The 23,823-nt window shown below is 36.7% G+C and overlaps 1 protein-coding gene across 4 annotated transcripts in view; it reads right to left on the reverse strand.

Moving 5' to 3' along the window:
* The window catches only part of CEP350 (centrosomal protein 350), a 157,587-nt gene that overhangs the window by 70,233 nt on the left and 63,531 nt on the right, over window positions 1-23,823 (reverse strand). For all 4 annotated transcript variants that reach the window (XM_055419161.2, XM_055419162.2, XM_055419163.2 and 1 more), the window contains 8 exons: window positions 18,419-18,605; window positions 15,147-15,361; window positions 14,541-14,704; window positions 10,726-10,836; window positions 10,124-10,264; window positions 6,332-6,468; window positions 5,416-5,538; window positions 2,429-2,598 (listed from right to left, as the gene is read on the reverse strand). In XM_055419161.2, coding sequence (XP_055275136.2) covers window positions 2,429-2,598; window positions 5,416-5,538; window positions 6,332-6,468; window positions 10,124-10,264; window positions 10,726-10,836; window positions 14,541-14,704; window positions 15,147-15,361; window positions 18,419-18,605 — 1,248 coding nt within the window. The remainder of the gene's footprint in view (window positions 1-2,428; window positions 2,599-5,415; window positions 5,539-6,331; window positions 6,469-10,123; window positions 10,265-10,725; window positions 10,837-14,540; window positions 14,705-15,146; window positions 15,362-18,418; window positions 18,606-23,823) is intronic.

The following is a 23,823-nucleotide window of genomic DNA, read 5'->3' on the forward strand; positions in this document are numbered from 1 at the left end:
ATACCAGACCACCTGACCTGCCTCCTGAGAAATCCGTATGGAGGTCAGGAAGCAACAGTTAGAACTGGACATGGAACAACAGACTGGTTCTAATTCAGGAAAGGAATACGTCAAGGCTGTATATTGTCACACTGCTTATTTAACTTATATGCAGAGTGCATCATTAGAAATGCTGGGTTAGATGAAGCACAAGTTGAAATCAAGATTGCTGGGAGAAATATCAATAACCTCAGATACGCAGATGACACCACCCTTATGTCAGAAAGCGAAGAACTAAGAGCATCTTGATGAAAGTGAAAGAGGAGAATGAAAAAGTTGGGTTAAAACTCAACATTCAGAAAACTAAGATCATGGCATCTGGTCCCATCACTTCATGGGAAATAGATGCGGAAACAGTGCAGACTTTATTTTTGGGGGCTCTAAAATCACTGCAGATGGTGATGGTGATTGCAGCCATGAAATTAAAAGATGCATGCTTCTTAGAAGAAAAGCTGTGACCAACCTAGGCAGCATAGTGAAAAGCAGACGTTACTTCACCAACAAAGGTCTGTCTAGTCAATGCTATGGTTCTTTCATTAGTCATGTATGGATGTGAGAGCTGGACAAAAAGAAAGCTGAGCGCCAAAGAATTGCTGCTTTTAAACTTTGGTGTTGGAGAAGACTCCTGAGAGTCCCTTGGACTGCAAGGAGATCAAACCTGTCAATCCTTAAGGAAATCATCCCTGAATATTCATTGGAAGGACAGATGCTGAAGCTGAAACTCCAATACTTTGGCCACCTGATGCGAAGAACTGACTCACTGGAAAAGACCCTGATGCTTGGAAAGATTGAAGGCAGGAGAAGGGGACGACGGAGGATGAGATGGTTGGATGGCAACACTGATTCAATGGACATGAGTTTGAGTAGGCTCTGGGGATTGGTGATGGACAGGGAGGCCTGGCATGCTGCAGTCCATGGGGTCGCAAAGAATCGGACACAACTGAGTGAACTGAACTGAACTTCCACAAACATTAGAACAAGTTCAATTAAATTCTTTGCCGCTTTATAACAAAGACTATCTTTCTTCCAATTTCCAATAATACGTTCCTTGTTGTTTAATCACTAAGTGGTGTCCAATTCTTCTGCAACCCCATGGACTGTAGCCTGCCAGGATCCTCTGTCCATGGGATTTCCCAGTCAAGAATACTGGCATGGGTTGACATTTACTTCTCCAAGGGATCTTCCTGACCCAGGAATCGAACCCATGCCTCTGACGTTGGCAGATGGGTTCTTTACCACTGAGTCATCAGGGAAGCCCAAGATGTTCCTTATTTCCACCTTTATCAGACTTCCTCAGAATCACCGTTAATACATATATATTCCTACCAATAACCTCTGCAGGGCAATGTAAGCTTTTGCATGAACCTCAAAACTGTTCTATCCTTTACTCATTATCCAGTTTCAAAGCCACTTTCACACTTAAAGTATAGCAGCACCTCACTTCTACCTGGGTACCCACCTGACAATGCAAGAGACATGCAAGAGACACTGGTTTTGATCCCTGGGTTGGGAAGATCCCCTGGAGGAGGAAATGGCAACCCATTCCAGTATTCTTGCCTGGAGAATCCCATGGACAGAGGAGCCCCTCAGGTTATGGTCCACAGGGTCGCAAAGAGCTGGACACAACTGAAGCGACTTAGCATTCACCCCTATTTTATACTCACTATAAAACTTACAAAAAAATATATTTAAAGGATGAATAAATTTAAATATTTTCTTCTTACTTTCCAAAGACTGTCGTGCCCATCTTGCTTTGAACAGTTTTAGACTATCAATCAAAAACACTGCTTAATGAAGTTATTTAAGAGCATATCTAAAAATGGAGGCAGTTAATTTGCTGACTTAATGTCTTAAAGGTGCTATTTGTTGCCAAATTTTATTTTCTTTGCTGTATTATTTACTATTCATGATTTGACAGGAGTACAGGTTTAGTTTATGATCCAGGAGGAGTTAGGTAATGAATTTATTCTAATTAATATATCTGATGGCATCATCACTTATAAGAAACTGTATCCTTACTATATTGTTTAAAATTTAAAGGTCTAATAATGTATTCTCCTTTTTATGGTCATGTTACATACCTACAATAGGATAAAAGTAATTTTTTTCAGTATTGAATATATATTTTTCCATTCACATGCACATTCTCCTAGATTTTGTTTGGCCTCCCTTTAGGATCATGACACACAATCACGTAAAATATTAGCAAGGTTACTGGCATGGTGCATTTGAAACAGTTTTACCTGAACACATTTAATATCAGACATGAAACCTGTCTGTAATATCACCATGTTCTACCTATATTAATTAGCTCAGTCACAAATATCTCAAAGGGTTCTAGAAGCCTCCCCACATAAGTAATTACACATATATGTGCAAACAAAGTTACCTTTTTCATCAGGAAGAGATGGTACACTATCACTTCGAAAAGAATCATCAGCAGCGGTCTGAACCTGTTCATCAATAGAACTCTCTATCTTTTCACCATGATGTTTCTTCTCATTTTCCTTAGAAGATGGAACTGAAGGACTTTCTTGACGGCTGCTACCACTACTACTCCTGTTTAGGCATATTATGGAAACAAACGAGAAAAAAAATTAAGGCAACAAAATATGGATATAATTTCAAAGTAACTTATTTGGCCAAGGAAATGTGCCTTATGATCAAGATTTGAAACAATGAAAGATATAAAACATAAAAATGCCACTTAGACGTAAGTCTGAGAAGAAACTATTTTAGAAAAGATGAGTAGCAGAAAAGAAGGTTTCACTTTTAAATAGTAATGATGGGGAACCACTATTCTCAGGCTCTCACTCCCTTTTTGCCTTTCATTTAAAAATCAATCAATCTACTGGGAAAAGGGGCTTCTACTTACTGTTTCCACTTCCTTACTTTATATCGACCTCATAATTTATTGCAGCCTGCCTCATTTCCCACCTGTTCTACTGGAACTGTTCTTGTAAACTCCACCTAAACTCTGTCACATCCAATAGATAATTTCTTTTTCTACATCAGGTAGTATGAATCTCTTATCTCCTTCCTTTAAAAGCTTGCTAACAAATGTAGTAAAATGTTAACACACTAGGGTAATCTGGAGGAAAGATATTTGGGAAACTTGTATTATTCTTGCAATGCTTTTGTAAGCTTGAAATTATAACAGAATTAAATGATAAAAGGGCTCTCTTTTCTTATATTCCCTGACTCTACTCCCAACTGCTTCTCTCCCTACCTCCCTAGCAAGTTTTCCTGTATTTCTTTCACTTCCTTTTAATTTTTCTATCTTTTCTTAAAATGACTGTGCTTCTTAGGGTTTTGGTTTCTTTCTCCTTTATGCTATATACTCTCCTTGGACAATCGTATGCATATCTATAATTTCTACTGCTACCATCTGGAGTAAGCCTTAAGTCTGTATCATTAGCTCTGCCCTTCTCCTAACTTTAAGCTTCAGGTTTCTAAATGCTTAGTGAACTTGTTTTAAAGTTTAGTATTTTCCTTCCTCCCTCTCTGCTTTCCTTATCTATCCACTAAATATAAATACATAGCCAACCATGAGCCAAGTTTTAAGGTCCCCTGAATAAGCTATTTCCCTCCTGTGACACGCCCTACCTTTCATCTGTGCTTAATGAATTCAAGACTCAGTTGAAGTAGCATTTCTGCAAACTGTTTGTAGACCCCTTCTCTACTCTCAAGGAGGGTTTGGTCACTTCTTTTCCTGTGTTTATACTGTGTGTGTGTGTGTGTGTGCAGATTTCTATGATGGTACTTATCAGAATATTACTTAATTATTTGTCTGACAGGCTCCCCCGTCCCTGGGATTCTCCAGGAAAGAACACTGGAGTGGGTTGCCATTTCCTTCTCCAATGCATGAAAGTGAAAAGTGAAGTCGCTCAATCGTGTCCGACTCTTAGCAATCCCAAGGACTGCAGCCTACCAGGCTCCTCTGTCCATGGGATTTTCCAGGCAAGAGTACTGGAGTGGGGTGCCGTGAATGGTGCTATTCATATGAAATATCCAAAATAGACAAAAATCCACAGAAAAGAAAGAGTAGATTAGTTGTTGCCAGAAGCTGGGAAAGAAGGGACATACGAGCTGACTGCTAATGGGTATAGGGTTTCATTGCGGGGGTGATGAAAATGAAGTCCTCAAAGAGCTCCAAGTTTAGTCTACAAGTAATAAGTAAAGGAGTAAGAATACAGAACCTGGCAATGGCTATAATAGTTACACTTGGATTGCTGTGGGTGAACACAGAAGGGATCTCTAAAGCAGATGAGGGGCTGATACTGATTCTTAAAGGGGAAGTAAAACTATAGTAAATAAAATGGAGTAGGGAGGGTCTAGAAAGAAGGGACAGCATATAATGGCACAGGAGACAAAGAGAGCAAGGCTCTTAGAGAAATGAAGTAGTTAGAACTAGTAAAATATGGTAAGAGGGGAAATGCCAAGTGACAGAGCTGGAGATGGACTAAAGGCTTAATAACAAAGGGACTTCCATGCTATACTAAGTGGCTCCGAGGAAACACTGACGTTTCAGAGAGGTAAATAACCAATCAGCTGCAAATTTTCGAACAATCACCCTGGTTGCCTTGTGGTTAATGAATAGATCAGGGAAAGGTTAAAGGACAGGGAAACCTATTAGGAGACCACTGCAGGAACTCAGGTGATGGTCTAAATTGTCAGTGAAGGTTAAATGAAAGTCACATAGTTCCAGACACAGAGTAAGTACTTAATAACTGTTGGTACTTACCCCCCATTAATTTTCATATTTTTCAGTCTCATGATTTAATATTTTAAATTGAGGTTTCAGTATACTTTGATAACATAGGTATCCTATCACTAAGAATGAAGGAAAGTAGCCTCTAAAACTTTTTAATCCAAGGACAGATCCATAACTGAAAATTACAGATGTTATCAAGTATCAATGACACAGTATTCAATCTTCTTTCATAATGATAAAAATTAGTACATACAGTAATGTAAAAAAATATGGATATCAGCAAAGCAGTGTACTCTCAAGCCAGATACATCATGGTTCAATTTCTTGATGTGCTTACTAACTATGTGATTGTAGGTAAGTTTCTTAATATCTCCATGATCCTTAGTTCCCTTACCTATAAAATGACAATAATATCTGTCTTGGAAGGTTGTTGTGAAGAATAAACGCAGGAAAAATCATTCTTACAGTACTTGTACAGTAGACTGTTAAGGAATGGTAGCTATATTATTACACTGAACAACTATTTCGTAAACTGGCTAAAAATCAGGGAAGCCAGAACAGAAGGGAAAACACTATTTCATTTAAAGAAATAAGATAAAAGAATTTTAAAAAAGCAATGTCTAAGCCATTTATCAGACTTTACTAAATCAAACTCTCTTCACCTTCTATCACGATTCTTGTATCTTGAAGACTCAGAATAACTATCATATGAAGGGGAAAATTTCTGATGCTTAGACTCAAGGGTTCCTTCTTTACTCTGAGAAAGTGAACCAGACTGACTTTTCCTACAAAGAAAAGAAAAACTGATTAAAACATTTAAAGTCTCAAATAAGAGAAATATTTTAGATACGGTTTAATATTAACATGAGATAAAGTCTTGAATACAAATTATGAAATATGGGTTACAAACTATTTGAGAAACGTATTTGCTCATAGAAAAGTATATAACACATTAAAGAATATTTATTATGAAAAATAAACACAAATCACCTCAAGTATCAATGAATGTGAATAGAATAATTATCTATGAACTAGAGACAGTCAAAGTTGATGTAAAAAAATATACACACAGACATGATGACATCACCCAGCACTGCCTAAAAAACTCTCTAATGACTTTTCACTGCTCCTAGAATAAACCGCAAAATCCAGAGGATCTGCAAAGTTCTACCACGATCTGACTCCTGCGTCATCTCCTACCTTTCTCCTTTTTGCCCTCTGCTTCCAGTCTCTTTTGTCTTCTTTCATTTTCTTTTCCACCTTTGCATGCACTGACCTGCCTATTCCTTATCTCCTTTATATCACTGATTCCTTTTCATCCACTAGCTCTCACCATTAGCTTTACTTCCTCAGGAAAATCTCTGACTTCCATGTTAGTCAAACTCCTTTGCTGTATATCTCAAAATCAAGTGTTCCTTTCTTTCATAATACTTATCTTAATTTGTAAGTGTTTACTCATCAAAAGGAACATTTGATTAATGTCTCTGTTCCCCACTAGACTATATTTTCAGTACCCACAACAGTGCTTGGGACATAACAGATGTTCATTACATATCTGCTGAGTGAACGGATATTAACCTATCTGTTTGAGCTCTTGTCCTTAGTTGTTTCACAAAGTCCGGGGCGTGCTGCCGCTGGTGATCGTATAGCGCTGCTAGGGGAGCTCCTGAAGCAGTGATGGCATCTGAGATATGAGTTCGAGTCAACTCCGCCATCTAAATATGAACAGACAGAAGGCAAAGAAGATGCAAAAAGGTAATGTCACAGAAGAACTGAGAGAGAGAAGAGTGTCTTGGAAATATCACTGTATTGAAAGCAACAAATTCTGCCATAATAGGTAACATATTGTGGGCAAGTCATTTAGATTCTTGAAGTTTCATGTCTTTATAAAATAAATAGAGGTAGGCCACAGGATTTCTAAGGTTTCACCTAACTATAACAATCTATGAATTACTAAGCAGAAAGTCTTTAAGTCTAAAACAGGCCACAGCAAACCCCCCCAAAAAAAAATTAAAAGCAGAAGATATTAAGAAAAGGTGGCAAGAATACACAGAAGAACTATACAAAAAAGATCTTAATGACCCAGATAACCACGATGGTGTGAATTCTCACCTAGAGCCAGATATCCTGAAGTCAAGTGGCCCTTAGGAAGCATCACTATGAACAAAGCTAGTGGAGGTGATGGAATTCCTGCTGGGCAATTTCATATCCTAACAGATGATGCTGTGAAAGTGCTACACTCAATATACCAGCACATCTGGAAAACTCAGCAGAGGCCATAAGACTGGAAAAGGTCAGTTTTCATTCCAATCCCAAAGTAAGCCAATACCAAAGAATGTTCAAACTACCCCTCAACTGCACTCATTTCACACACTAGCAAAGTAATGCTCATAATTCTCCAAGCTAGGCTTCAAAAGTACATGAACTGAAAACTTCCAGATGTTCAAGATGGATTTAGAGGAACCAGAGGAACCAGAGATTAAATTGCGAACATCCACTGGATCATCAAAACCCAACAGAGTTCCAAAAAACATCTACTTCTGCTTTATTGACTACACCAAAGCCTTTGACTGTGTGGATCACCACAAACTGTGGAAAGTCCTTAAAGAGATGGGAATACCAGACCACCTGACCTGACTCCTGAGAAATCGACATGCACATCAAGAAGCAACAGTTAGAACTGGACATGGAACAACAGACTGGTTCCAAATTGGGAAAGGAATACGTAAAGGCTGTATACTGTCACCTTGTTTATTTAACTTATGTAGAAAACATTATGCGAAACACTGGGATGAATGAAGCACAAGTTGAAATCAAGATCGCCAGGGGAAATATCAATAACCTCAGATACGCAGAAAGTGAAGAGGAACTAAAGAGCCTCTTGATGAAAGTGAAAGAGGAGAGTGAAAAAGTTGGCTTAAGACCAAACATTCAAGAAACTAAGATCATGACATCTGGTCCCATCAGTTCATGGCAAATAGATGGGGAAACAGTGGAAACTGTGAGAGACTTTATTTTTGGGGGCTCTAATATCACTTTTGTTGGTGACTGCAGTCATGAAATTAAAAGACGCTTGCTCCCTGGATGGAAAGCTATGACAAATCTAGACAGCATATTAAAAAGCAGATACATTATTTTGTAAACAAAGGTCTCTCTAGTCAAGGTTATGGTTTTTCCAGCGGTGATGTATGGATGTGAAAGTTGGACTATAAAGAAAGCTGAGCACCCAAGAATTGATGCTTTTGAACTGTGGTGTTGGAGAAGACTCTTGACAGTCCCTTGGACTGCAAGGAGATCCAACCAGTCCATCCTAAAGGAAATCAGTCCTGGGTGTTCATTGGAAGGACTGATGCTAAAGCTGAAACTCCAATACTTTGGCCACCTGATGCGAAGAGCTGACTCATTGGAAAAGACCCTGATGCTGGGAAAGATTGAGAGCAGGAGGAGAAGAGGACGACAGAGGATGAGATGGCTGGACGGCACCACCGACTAAGTGGACATGGGTCTAGGTGGACTCAGGGAGTTGGTGATGAACAGGGAGGCCTGGCGTGCTGCTGTTCATGGGGTCGCAAAGAGTCAGACACAACTGAGCGACTGAACTAATGCTGGGAAAGATTGAAGGCGGGAGGAGAAGGGGATGACAGAGGATGACATGGTTGAATGGCATCACCGACTCAATGGACATGAGTTTGAGCAAGCTCCGTAACTGGTAATGGACATAGAAGCCTGGCGTGCTATAGTCCATGGGGTCTCAACAAGTTGGACGTGACTGAGCAACTGAACTGACTAAAACCAAAAATTAAATCTTTCTTCAAGAAGCAAACTCAATTAGAATTTTCTAACCTCACCAATAATGTGAAGTACATTTTCCCTACTCTTAGCCATTATTGCCATATACGATTCATTTGGTGTTAATTCCATCATTGCTTTGACAAACTGAAGTGTTTTTAAAATCTTTGTTAATTGTAACCTAAAACTTCTTGAGAAAAGAGACTCTATACTTATTTGCACAACCCCATGTACTCAGCATAAAGCAGGTTCATGGCTTTTTAATAACAGAATCATCTCACAAACAGTCCTAAATAGTAACTGCTAAATAAACTGAAACTTTATAGTATAGATCATGATATCCTATACAGAGACAGCAGTAAAACTATTTCTGGCTTTATACTTGGTACAATTAAGGGGAAAAAAAAGACACTAATATCACTCCGGATAACAATGAAACATCTACATACAAAACAGATGTGGGGCTCCCTGGGACTGAGATTGGGGAGACTGAGATTGACTGCAAAGTTGCATGAGGGAACTTTTAAGAGTGCTGGATATTTCTTGATTATAGTGGTATTTATAGGGATAGAGAGATATGATAAAGAAATATACCTAGGACTTCCATGGGGCTCGGTGGTAAAGAATTTGCCTGCCAATGCAAGAGACATAGGTTCAATCCTTGGTCCAGGAAGATCCCACAGGCCATGGAGCAACTAAACCTGCGTGCCACAACTACTGTGCCTGTGTTCTACAGCCCAGGAGTCACAACTACTGAATCCATGTGCCACAACTAGTGAAGACTAAGCACCTGGAGCCTGTGCTTGGCAATAAGAGAAGCCATCGCAATGAGAAGCCCATGCACTGCAACTAGAGAATAGCTCCTGCCCACTACAACTAGAGAAAAGCCCACACAAAGCAACAAAGACCCAGCACAGTCATAAATAAATAAATAAGAAATATACATAGATGCCTATACCTACGTATTTGTCAAAAATCATAAAACTGTACACTTAAAAGGGATACATCTTATTGCAAATATATATATATTATCGTAAATATATATTAGTATAAATTACACAATCTTTTTAAAAAGATTCAGTTCAGTTCAGCTCAGTTCAGTCGCTCAGTCGTGTCCGACTCTCTGCGACCCCATGAACCACAGCACGCCAGGCCTCCCTGTCCATCACCAACTCCCGGAGTTCACCCAAACTCATGTCCATAGAGTCAGTGATGCCATCCAGCCATCTCATTCTCTGTCGTCCCCGTCTCCTCCTACCCCCAATACCCCCTAGTATCAGACTCTTTTCCAGTGAGTCAACTCGTCGTATGAGGTGGCCAAAGTATCAAAAGAACTCATATTTTTTCCCCTGAGTCAGGGGAAAAAATATGAGTTCTTTTGCATCTTTTGCCCCTGTATCATTCACCTGGACAACACATTACAATAAATGATGCCTCATTTCAATAGGGTATGGCCCTCGCTGAAAGTCACTTATTAAACGCACGCATTTGCTAGATGTTAGAGACCCATTACTGCTAAGACCAAAGGTACTCAGGCTGACTAAAAAGACCTAAAGGAAAAGTGCTGTCAGTGGCTCTTACCTCACAGATCTGGCGTGCTGCATTTGTGGTCAGGCGAGCAGTCTCTGTTTGCTGAGTGGCTATTTTACATGTTGCTTCCTGCAGGGCTTCAGTCATATCCCGTTGTGACTTAACCACCTGCTGTAATGATTCTGCATGGACCTGTTAATAAAAGTGGGGGGAAGATAACTTACTTTGTGTCTAATCTCATCCCATTCAAATTCGTTTTAACATAAAATCAGTTTCATGGATCAACTGCCTTGTGCGGGGGGGAAAAAACAAACTTTGACTACTATCTGGATTTCCTGTCTTAAAATTTAGAATTTAAAATCTGGAATCTTAAAATCACTGCTGAAGTTTAAGTCTTAACTCCACTGTTTACAAGTTGATGTGTCTGTAGACAAGTAACTACCATGTACTTCAGTTTCCATTCCTCTAAATTGAGGATAAATCTTGACTTGACTACTTAATTTCACAAGGCAGCTATTAGAGTTAAATGGCATAAAATTAACTTATGGGATAATGTACTAAAACATTATTATTTACATCTTTCCTTCTTCCTCCTATAAAATTAAAAGAAATCTAAAGTGATTTCAAGGATAGAAATTTGCAAAAGAAGCTACCTGAGCTGCTTTGCTTCGGGTTTCTTCTAATTGTCTCTGACATTCCAGAGCCTCTTGTTCAGCCTTCAACTTCAAAAGGGCCAAGTCTCTTTCATGGCGTTGTTGCTGTGCCTTCAGAAATAAAGAAATGATCAACTATTAATTCTAAGATATTAAACTATTTGAATGCAGAAATTATATTAAATGGAAAGCTGTTTTCCTAACACAAATCTTTTGAAGTAACCCATCAGAGCCTAAAGGAAAGAGAGTAGATAGCATAGACATCAACCATTTATTATTTATCTAAAGTATTTAGTGACCACCTACTGTGTGTCAAATAATATAATAGAAAAAAATTTCCAAGGCATACAGAACTAAGAACTGATATCAGAAAGCTGGTTTAAAACAAAAGTTATAGGCAGCTCTTTGGAGGACATTAAAACATCCTACATGTGAAACTAAAAATAATGCTTCATAAGTCACAATTTTATGACTCCTCTGACTTTGAAGAAGCAGCTTCATAAAAACACTGCCCCCGAAGATCTCCTTTCTAACTCTTTCTTACAATTATTCCATATGATGTTATCTATAAACATATATTATCATCTCTTCTAGAATGGAGCTAAATAATATAGGTTCTCTAAAGGTGGTAAGTTTATATATGAAGTCATACAATGCCCTGGCCATATGTGGAAACCCAGAGTTATAATAAATCACCAAAACAGTACATAGTATCAGTGGTTCAGATTTCAAGGAAAAGATGCATATGGGCCATTTCTAAATCTAGTGATTTTTAACAAAGTTGGAATTAGCTCCTCTCCACTGTCCACTAGTGAGCATTTCGAAGTGTCTGGAGAGCTTTTACTGTCATAATGAATGGACAGCACTGTTGTTATTTATTGGGAGGAGTGAAAGAAGGCTGAATAGTTCCACTCAAAAAAACTATCTACAGATGTTTTAAGATGAACTAGAAAATGAAATTGAAAAAAGAAAGATTTATCGTCAAAAAGACATAATATTTAAGAATAACTTTTAAAAAGTGCAACATCTCTACACTGAAAATTACAGTTGAGAGAAATTTCTAAAAAACCTAAACAAACAAAGAAAGATATTATGTTCATGAACTAGAAGATGCAATATTGTTAAGATGTGAATTCTTCCCAAACTGATCTACAGATTCAATGTCATTCAAATCAAAATTACACGAGGCTTTTAAAAAATTTTGGTAGAAACTGACAAACTGATTCTAGAAGTTAGAAAAAACAAAGAATAGTTGAAACCATCTTGGGAAAGAACAAAACTGATTTCAAGACCCACTGTGGGAGAGAGGGATAAATTTGGAGATTGGGATTAACATATACACACTACTACATATAAAACAGATAATTAAATAACTAATAAAGACCCACTGGATAGGGCAGGGAACTTGACTCAATAAACTGTAATGGCCTAAATGGGAAAAGAACCTAAAAAAGAGTGGATATCTGCATATGTATAACTGATTCACTTTGCTGTACACCTGAAACTAACAGAACATTGTAAATCAGCTATATTCCAATAAAAAAATTTTAACTGAAAAAAAAAAAGAAAGAAGAAAAAAGACTCACTCTGAAGTTATTGTAAAATAGTATGGTACTAGACAAATAGGTCAATGGAAAAGAACAGAATGCAAAAGTAGACCAACACATATATGATTACTTAATTGTTGATAAAGGTGTCAAGGTAATTTAAGAAAATGGTGCCAGTACAACCAAACATCTGAATGGGGGGGAAAGGATTAACTTTGACCCGTTTCTCACAATTCTTAATTAACTTGAAATAGCTCACACACTTAAATATAAAGGCCAAAACTATAAAGTTTTGGGGAAAAACATAAAAGAATATCTTTGTTAGAGTATCTTAATATCTTAGGGTAAGTAAAGATTTCTTGGAATACAAAGAGCACTACCCATAAAAGAAAAAAATTAAAAACTAGATTTCATCAAAATTAAAATCTTCAGATCTTCAAAAAACAGAGTTTAAAACAATGAAAAGGCAAGGCTAGGATGTGAATGAAAGTGAAAGTCACTCAGTCATGTCCAACTCTTTGCGACCCCATGGACTATACAGTCCATGGAATTCTCCAGGCCAGAATACTGGAGTGGGTTGCCTTTCCCTTCTCCAGGAGATCTTCCCAACCCAGGGATCAAACCCAGGTCTCCTGCATTGCAGGCATATTCTTTACCAGCTGAGCTACAAGGGAAGCCCAAGAATACTGGAGTGGGTAGCCTATCCCTTCTCCAGTGGATCTCTGTGACCCAGGAATCGAATCGGGATCTTCTGCACTGAAGGATTCTTTATCAACTGAGCTATCAGGGAAGACCCAAGTCTAGGATGGAAAGCAATATTTGAGATATATCTGAAAAGGATTTGTTCTATAATATATAAAGAACTCCTACAACTCAATAATTAAAAGACAAATATCCCAATTATGAAAGAGGCAAATGATTTGAGCACATATTCACAAAAGAAGATATAAGATTAATCATAAATATACCAAAAGATCAATTTCATCAGTCATAAAAGAAATGCAAATTAAAAACCACAATGAGATACTACCTCACCCTCACTAGAATGACTAGAATACATAATAACAGCAAAGAAACAATACAATTAGAACTCTCATATACTGCCATCAGAGTATAAGTGAAGTCGCTCAGTCGTGTCCCACTCTTTGCAACCCCATGGACTGTAGCCCACCAGGCTTCTCCGTCCACGTGATTCTCCAGGTAAGATTACTGGAGTGGGGTGCCATCAGGGTATAACATGTTACAATTATTTTGGAAAAAAGAATGGAATTTTCTCATAAATATATACTTAACCCAAGCAATTACACTCCTAGATATTTAAGCAAGGAAAGTAAAATTTTGTATTGTACACAGAGAATTGAAAAAAAAATTTCACGGCAGGAATATTTATGACAGCCAAAAGCTGGAAATAATACAAATGTACACCAACAAGAGAATGGAGAAATGAATTGTGATACAATCATCAGTGGAATGTTACTCAGCAAAAAAACCAAAACCACTATAGATGCAACAAAATGCAAAAAAAATGTTATGCTGCATAAAATAAGCTAAACACAACACATACAAAGTATACTTCCATTTTATGAAGTTCTAGAACTGGCAGAAATAAACTGTGGTGATATGAATCAGAATACTAATTGCCTCTGGGTGGTGAGATTAACTGAAAAGGGGCCTGGGTGAACCTTCCAGAGTGATAAAAGTGTAATACATTTTGATTAAAGTGGTTGTTACATGCTCAAAGTTCATCAAATTATACACTTAAAATCTGTGTATTTTATTATATGCAAATGTTACCTCAGTTTTTTTTTTTAAAGATATCAATAGTATCTCCACCAAGGAACACTAAGATTTTTGTTAGCTTCCTTAAGGAAAAGTCCTATTATCCTGGCACTACCAAACACTTAGGTCTCAGAAACTTTTCTGTACAAATAAAGTATTAAAAAACAAAACCAAAGTCATTTCTGACTTGTCACACAAAAGAGAAAATATTGAAAAATTTTGATAAGCCAAAAAAAGGTGGAAAATGAAGTATTTGAAAGAGAATGACTGTATTACTGTTCTGTTGCAAATACTGCATGTTTAATTATCTTTTTAGCATATGACAGTTTTTCTCAAGATTATTTATAGGTACTGTGTGACAAGACTATTTTTTCTACTTAGCAGTTTAAAGTTTTGTATTCTCTTTTTTAACTCATCATTAAGATCATTTTAAATAGCAAAGAAAAGAGAAAAAAAAACACAGAAAGCTAAAGAAAATTCCACAAATACCTTTATGATCTGAGCCAGAGACACGCTCTCCTGTTGAGCAAGTGAAACTCCTCGGACTCTCTCTACATCTGATAGCTGACGTACCGACTCCTCAATGGCACTCAAGTAACTCAGTTCTGCTGCCATCCGGTGCTGGAGGCCAGCAGGAGAAAAGCGCTTAGAGCCTGGAAGGCACATAACTGTCAGATATAAAAGTCCACGTGAAAGTACATCTGATTCCTAAAATTCATTTCTCATTTTAAGGTCCAGAAACAAGTCTGCTATCCTTTGTAGGAAAGACAGTGATGTTTTAGTACATAGTATTCTACCAGTTACTTCTTTTGAGTGTGTATGCATGTTAACGTAGGTATAAACCATGCCAGTGTACATAATACGTAATACATTTTTCGAGTGTCTTTTGACTGATGCTGGCAAGATGGGAAAAGTCACCACTACTGAATCTCTTGTGCCTTTCAATGTTTATTTTCTGGCACAATTTTTGTTTACTACTTCAAATAGTAATTGCATTCACTTGAAGTAACATTCCTCTATGGTTTAACTGAAATAAATTTTTAGAAATAAATTCACATCCAATTTTTAAAATTACAGCTGCATGGATCTACTTGCCTGGTGTTGACGCCATCTCTGTCGTCGTTCTGCTGGCAGCCAGGTTCACATCAGCAAAAGCTGCATTAGGCTTAAACCCTGTTGGAGTCACTACTATGGAGGATTTAGATCTTTCTAATGAAGTTCCTGGAAGGTCAAACTGCAACAGTTTCTGAGAACTTGGAGATATGGGAGAAGTTGGAGTTTTCTGAGATCTTCCCTTATCTGATGAGACACTACAAGTTTTGTTTCATAAAGACATTAGAGACAGGAAATCTACTTCAAAAACCATCTAAACAATAAGAACAACATGCAAAACTTATTAACATTAGCTTTAAAAAGCTGTGATTTATTCATTTAACAGAGTTGCTACACGGAATGAACGACTATGAGTACTCCTTTTATCGCTACATTTACAGAGGGGAACAAGCTGGGGACAAGCCCTGCTCAAAATAATATAGAAAAGGAGTCTTTTGATTCTGGGACTAAACTCCATCCTCCACAATGTAATTTACTATGAATCACTTATTGTAGTAGCAGGCAAAATCCTCTAGAATACTAAGATCTTATATAGCAATAAAATTACAAACGTATACAAAAAGCAAGGCAAAGCCTACTTCATAAAAATACCTTAAAATATGTCTTTTAAAGAGAATATCATTTCGTGTTAAAAAATTTTAAATGACAAAAACTACTTTTGTTATTATTTTTATTAACCAAAATTCACAGCAAAAAGTTTCATACTAACCATCTCTAAATACTTTATATATGTCCATTTGTTTCTGTCCACTTTTTAATGCTATAGTTCTTTCCTGAACTTTCTAAGAAGTAACCTCTCATAGCAGTTTTATTAAAACAACTCAAAGCATTTAATTCAACACAAGGCACAGGTCAAGTCCCTCTTTGATGAATTACGCTCATTTAAGGTACTGTTTCTGATAACAAGAAGCATGTTGCTTTGCACTAAAGATTTATTTACTGACTCAAATATCCCATAAAGCATGTTAGCAGTTAGCATATTTCAACATACTAAAGCAAGCTTACTTTTAGCTTTAATAAAACTATGACATGGTTTTCAAAGGTAAAAATTTCTCTTATACCAGCACTGAAATTTGAATAAAAGTAGTCTTCAGAGGCACTCACTAGCTTCCAGTAACCTTTAATTTTCTGAAGTTTAGAGAAATATTTTTTTTAACAGTCTGACAATTTACAGAACATAGAAAGAATTATTATTACTTCTGTCTCCTAATAGATTTCCCTGAAAGAATTTCAACACAATATTAAAACAAAGTACTCATAAGAGAGGGAAGAAGTTGGCTTATAGCTCAATGTTCAGAAAACAAAGATCATGGCATCCAGTCCCATCATTTCATGGAAAATAGATGATGAAACAGTGGAAACAGTGGTAGACTTTATTTTGGGGGGCTCCAAAGTCACTGCAGATGGTGACTGCAGCCATGAAATTAAAAGATGTTTGCTCCTTAGAAGAAAAGTTATGACCAACCTGGACAGCATATTAAAAAGCAGAGACATTACTTTGCCAACAAAGGTCCATCTAGTCAAGGCTATGGTTTTTCCAGTAGTCATGTATGGATGTGAGAGTTGGACTATAAAGAAAGCTGAACGCTGAAGAATCGATGTTTTTGAACTGTGGTGTTGGAGAAAACCCTTGAGAGTCCCTTGGACTGCAAGGAGATCCAACAAGTCCATCCTAAAGGAAATCAGTCCTGAATATTCATTGGAAGGACTGATGCTGAAGCTGAAACTCCAATACTTTGACCACCTGATGAGAAGAGCTGACTCATTGGAAAAGACCCGGATGCTGGGAAAGATTGAAGGTGGGAGGAGAAGGGACTGACAGAGGATTAGATGGTTGGATGACATCACTGACTCAATGGACATGAGCTGAGTAATCTCCGGGTGTTGGTGATGGACAGGGAGGCCTGGCGCGCTGCAGTCCATGGGATTGCAAAGAGTCTGATACGACTGAGCGACTGAACTGAACTGACTCATAAGATAAATTTCACCATATGGATTTACAAGACGAATTCATATTTGCTCTGCAGAGACTTATCTAGACTAGCTGTTTCCAATGATATTAATAAGTTTTCTAAAACATAAAAAAGAAACAAAGGAAAAGAATGTGGACACAGAAAGTGTCTAGAGCCAAATAAGACAATGTAAGTTAAATAATTTTTTAAAAAATCTGGATTCCTTTGTATCAATCCTTAAATTGTTTTATCCACTGTCAATCTCCATAGGTGAGGAAGGGGTCTAGACTATAATATGGGACATTTATCAACTTATTTGGCTCTGGAGTTTGTTTAACTTTGTAGATTTTGCCAGTTAAACCATCAGGTATCTCTTCAGTTCAGTTCAGTTCAGTTCAGTCGCTCAGTTGTGTCTGACTCTCCACGAAGGAAAGGTAAAGTTTTCTGAGTTCCAAAATCACTGACAAATTAAAATTCAACTTTAGACACAGGAATGATGGTATTAATAATATGGCACTATCTGCACCATGAAAGCACTAAAAATGACTGTCTGTATGTAACACTGTATTGGAAAAAGCACATAGTTTTAAAGTAAAAAAAAATAAATCAATGCCTTCTCAGAGCCTAAATTTCCAGAAGAACAAAACCAGTGTAGCAGATAAAAGTCATGGAGACAGAACAGGAATTGTACATGAAGCAATAGTTATTTGTAAGCAATAGGCTAAGTGCATAATATATGATATTACAATGTGCAAGTTACACAATCAATTTAAGAGTGAGATTTCAAAATCTAATTGTCTAATAAGTTGAGCATAAGCGAAAAGTTCAGAGGTACAAATAAACGATGATACCAAAAGGGTACTAGTGGTTATGTTTAAAGAGTGGAAGAATACAGCTGAGAAGAAAAAATGCATAAACAAAGGAAGTAAGATAGTCTTTGGTAGCCCAGTGATAACACTTCAAATAAAGTTAAGCTCTAAGTGTTGATCTGTGGGATAACTGTGAGCTCCAGGATACCCTAAGCAGAGGAGTTGCTTGGTCAAATGACTGAGTGAAGAAAACAACTGTGGAAATTGTGTTTGGAATAGAAAGGTGGATTGTGCTAGAGGCAAAGAATTCCTGTGGCAGTAGCTGTAATAGTTTAGGTGAGAAATGAGTATATGCTATAATATAAAGACTAGACTAGAGCTATGAACAAAACTATAAAAACTACATAAATTTATTAAGTGAATTCTCTGAGTATCAATGATATTGTAACTTCAATGAAATACAAATTACAGTATAAAATATGCATTACTTTACCTCAAAGAATGCCCAGAAAGTTCTTCCAAAGTGCTATCGGTATCAAGAGTCTGCTCATAATCTTTCACAGAAAGTTTGCTACTGGTCCCAGATTTCTTTCCTTGATGAGAGCCACGTTCTGAACCAGAGTGTACTTTTTCTTCATCAACAAGTGAGTTCTGAATATTTCCAGTGAGTGAATCTAGCCCTGTAAAGTAAATATCTTATAAAACTGATTCCCAGTATTAGAAGCTACTAAGAGATAACTAACACGTAGATTTCAATAAAATAACAAAGAGCACAAACCAGAATATCTTAAAATGGACTTTAAAGCAGTTCATTCTTCACTTCCATATAAGGAAAGTGACGTTTCTTCCATTAACATCTCCTGCTGCTGCTGCTAAGTCACTTCAGTCGTGTCCGACTCTGTGTGACCCCATAGACAGAAGCCCACCAGGCTCCCCCGTCCCTGGAATTCTCCCGGCAAGAACACTGGAGTGGGTTGCCATTTCCTTCTCCAATGTGTGAAAGTGAAAAGTGGAAGTGAACTCGCTCAGTCGTGTCCGACCCTTAGCGACCCCACGAACTGCAGCCTACCAGGCTCCTCCATCCATGGGATTTTCTAGGCAAGAGTACTGGAGTGGCTTGCCAGTGCCTTCTCCGTAACATCTCCTACTTGCTATTAAAAAATAAACTGTTTTTAAATAAAATGGTTAAGAAAAAAGACAAGCATATTAAACAAGAATGAAGTACTACTCTATCCCTATAACAAAGTAACCACCACCAAATTTTTTAAGGATAAAACTCAGAGGTGAGAGAAAAAGGTTATCAACTGCCAACTAAACTACATAATCCTTTTGAAAAACTCTATGGTAAGAACTACACAGTCAGAGTTATAAAACTGTTCATATTCTCTGAACAATTATTCTCTGACTCAAAATAATTTTACTTATATGGGTATCTTAAGGAGACTGCTGAAACAAAAGTTGTACATGACATTCAATGCGTAACTTTATAATTTAAAAAATTTCAACCTCCATTACCAGCAATAGAATTGTCTATATTACATAGATAATAGTAACTTGAATACAGAAACAGCTTTTTGTAATTATGAAGTGGGTACTGTATGCTTAATTTGCTGATGCGGTAACTAGAGATCTATGAAGCTAAATAACTTAAGGAATCATGGTTGATAGCAGAAATAGGACATAAACTCAGGCTTTATGATTCTAAGTCTAGGGCATTGTTCATCTTGATGATATGCTTCAATAGCAGCACAGAAAAATGCATGCTATGTTGAAAAAAAAAAGCACAAAAGAACTGTGTACACATTTTAATGGCAGCTAAATTTTTTTTAATCTGGTTTTTAACATGGTTAAAGATCAAAAGACAATGGAAAAGTAAGAAACAAATTATGCTGCACTCCCATGTTCATAGCAGCATTATTCACAATAGTCAAAAGGTAGAAGCAACTCAAATGTCCTTCAATAATGACTGCATAAACAAAACTGGTATATACATATAATGAAATATTATTCAGTCTTAAAAAAGGACATTCTGACACATGTTACAACATGCATGAACTTTGACAACATTATGCTAAGTAAAATAAGCCATTTGGTCACAAAAGAACACACACTGTATGATTCCATATCTATATGAAGTACCCAGACAGGCAAATTCATAGAAACACAATGGCAGAGGGGAGAATGAGAGCTATTATTTAGTGGGCATAGAGTTCTAGTTTGGAATAACGAAACAGCTGTGGAGATGAATGAAACGGTGATAGTTGCACACTGTGAATGTACCTAATGATACTGAACCAGACACTTAACCACAGAGACAGAAAATAGAATGGGGGCTGCCAGGGGCTAGAAAGGGAGGAATAGGGAATCACTGTTTAATAGGTACAGAGAGTTTCAGTACAGGAGGATGAAGCAGTTCTGGAGGTGGATAGCAGTGAAACTTGGTTGTAAACAGTGTGAATAAATTAAATGCCACTGTACGGTACACTTAAAAATGGTTAAAATGGCAAATTTTATGTTAGCTATGTTTGTCACACAAAAAATAAATTTTAAAATTAAGCTACATTATTCTGTAGTGATAGTAATAAAGTAACAATTTTTCATCAAAATTTGGTTTGAAAAGGAAAAATGAGAACAGCCTTACCATGTGAGAAATATTAAACCCAAGTACCAAAGACATGAAAATCAATGAGATGCCATTTTTCAATATCAGATTAGCAAATATTTTTGAAGTAATGAAACCTTGACTGTCATTCAGCACACACATGAAATACTACTCATCACCATTTTCATGGGAGTGCAAACTCATATATCCTTTGTTTTTTAACTTACTTATTAATTGGAAGAAAACTGCTTTACAACAGTATGACAGTTTCTGCCATACAACAATGTAAATCAGCTGTAGTTATACATATATCTTGAGCTTCCCTCCCCTCTGCACATCCTATTCCTTTAGATCATCACAGATCATCTGGCTGGGATCCCCGTGTTATACAGCAACTTCTCATCAGCTATCTATTTTACACATGGTATCCCAGGGACGGGGGAGCCTGGTGGGCTTCCGTCTATGGGGTCGCACGGAGTCGGACATGACTGGAGTGACTCAGCAGCAGCAGCAACAGCAGTGTATATATGTTGATGCTACTTTCTCCATTTGTCCCACTGTCCTTCCTCCACTGGGTCCACAAGTCTGTTCTCAGTATCTACATCTCCATTCCTTCCCTAAAAATAGGTTCATCAATATCACTTTTCTAGATACCATTTATGTGCAATAATATTTCATTCTCTTTCTGATTTACTTCACTCTGTAAATTCACCACCTAACTAGAACTGGCTCAAATTCATTCTTTTTTTTATGGCTGGGTATATTCCATTGTGTGTGTGTATATGTGTATGTGTGTGTGTATATGCCACATCTTTATCCATTCATCTGTCAATGGACATCTAGGTTACTTCCACATTCTAGCTATTGTAAATAGTGCTGCAATGAACTGGGATACATGTGTCTTTTTCATTTACTGTTTTCACACAGTATATGACCAGTAGTGGAATTGCTAGGTCATATGGTAGCTTTATTCCTAGTTTTTTAAGGAATCATATATCCTTTCTTAAAGACAACTCGAAAAATACATAAAAATAATTTTCCAGCCAAGCCCTTGATGGTGGAATTTCTCACAGCAATTTATCCTAGGAAGCTATGTGAAGATGTATACAATGAATTAAATATGCTAGTCAGTATATCATAATGGGGAGAAAAATACAAATAATCTAGAGGATTGTCCATTAATTAGAAAGGATTCTACAATCTAAAATCTATTTATGACCTGTAGGCTAGAAACAAGCTGTTAATACTGGTTATCTCTAACTTTACCATAATAAAGATGCACTCTTACAGAATAAAAACAGTTCATTCACTTAATATATTATTTTTGAAAATACACAATTTAAAAATTGTTCATTTCAAAAAACTAGAAATTGTAGACAATACAATGGTCTATGAAAGAAAGATCTAAACTCCATTTGAGGGACCTACATGCAAAGAAATCATTTGCCCCTAGTTCAAAAGATTTCCAAATGAAAGTATATTTATATGTTTTAAAGTTAAATTAAGATAATTTTTTTCTTAGGATTACCACTTTCATCTTTTCATCAACATTGAGGAAGTGAGTGAGCATGCACTCTTTTTCACCCCAGATGGAAGCATATGCAACAAAATGTATACATCTTAGAACTTTGGGATAAGATACTAAGTTTAAGTTGATGCTGTGGTAAGTATAATATATGGGTTTTCTTAAGGCATTGTGAGAAGGAATCAAGGAAACTGAAAACCACAAAAAATTACCTGTATTTCACCTAATCAAGTATTAGATTATAATTTTTTAAACTTATATTGAATCATATTGTTTATGCTCATAATTTCATATATCGTGATATCTTAAGTTGTACAATATAGTCAAACATAAACTTGATTTATGAGTTAGAAGTCAGAATCTAGGCTTTGCCAATAACTAGTTGGTAGCCTTAGGTGAGACACTAACATAATAAAGCATAAAAAATGCAAAATAAAAAAAACTGAGGGTGGGATGATTTGGGAGAATGGCATTGAAACATGTATATTATCATATGTGAAACGAATCACCAGTCCAGGTTCAAAGCATGATACAGGATGCTCAGGGCTGGTGCACGGGGATGACCCAGAGGGAGGATAAGGTGAGGAAGGAGGTGGGAGGGGGGTTCAAGAAGGGGAACACATGTACACCCGGGGCAGATTCATGTCAATGTATGGCAAAACCAACCAATATAATATTGTAAAGTAATTAGCCTCCAATAAAAAATAAAAAAAACTGAGCAAAATCATCATTTCCTGAAATGTATTTTGCTGAATTTGTATGTAACATGTTGATTGAAGAACTGATTCTGTGGTCAAATAAATTTGAAAAATATCACACTATAGCCTCATCCTAAATAATCCATATCAGCATATTAAAAGTATTGATAAGTCCTGTTAGAAAGAAGCCGGTTTCACACTAAAAGCATTTCCCAGGTTTGTGGAACCATGGGAGTTCTTTTGTTCTCAGAACACCTATGAAGCAGTCTATTCATTGAATCAGTATTTCACAAGAAAAGACAGGCTTTGAGAAGTGTTGATAAAATGATGTTTAATGTTCCAATCTGTTTTAAAGAACACTTCCAATGTGCAAGAGAGTTATACCTCTCCTAGCCAAAGAAAACACAAAAAAAGAAAACTACAGCAAAGTATCACTGATGAACACAGGTGCAAAAATCTTCAACACAATTTCAGCAAACAGAATTCAGCAACACGTCAAAAAGCTCATACACCATGATCAAGTTGGGTCTATTCCAGTGATTCTTCAAGGATTCTTCAATATACGCAAATCAATCAATGTGATACATCATATTAAATTGAAAGATAAAAACCATATGATAATCTCAATAGTGACAGAAAAAGCATTTGAAAAAATTCAGCACCCATTTATAATTAAAATCTTCAAAAAATGGGCTTAGAAGGAACCTACCTCAACATAGTAAAGGCTATATGTGATAAGCCTATAGCAAAAATTATTCTCAATGGTGAAAAACTGAAAGCATTCCCCCTAAGGTCAGGAACAAGATAAGGGTGCCCACTTTCACCATTATTATTCAACATAGTTTTGAAAGTCTTAGCTACAGCAATCAGAGAAGAAAAAGAAATAAAAGGAATCCAGATTGGAAAAGAAGTAAACCCTACATAGAAAACTCTAAAGATAGTATCAGAAAATTACTAGAGCTAATTAGTGAGGTTAAGAAAAGTTGCATAATACAAAATCAATATACAGAAATCACTTGCATTTCTATATACTAACAATTAAAAATCAGAAAGAGCAATTAAGGAATCAATCC

Source organism: Moschus berezovskii, chromosome 17 (genome assembly GCF_049115385.1).
Source record: "Moschus berezovskii isolate FMDL1 chromosome 17, NW_MosBer_1.0, whole genome shotgun sequence".
Lineage (NCBI taxonomy): Eukaryota > Metazoa > Chordata > Mammalia > Artiodactyla > Moschidae > Moschus > Moschus berezovskii.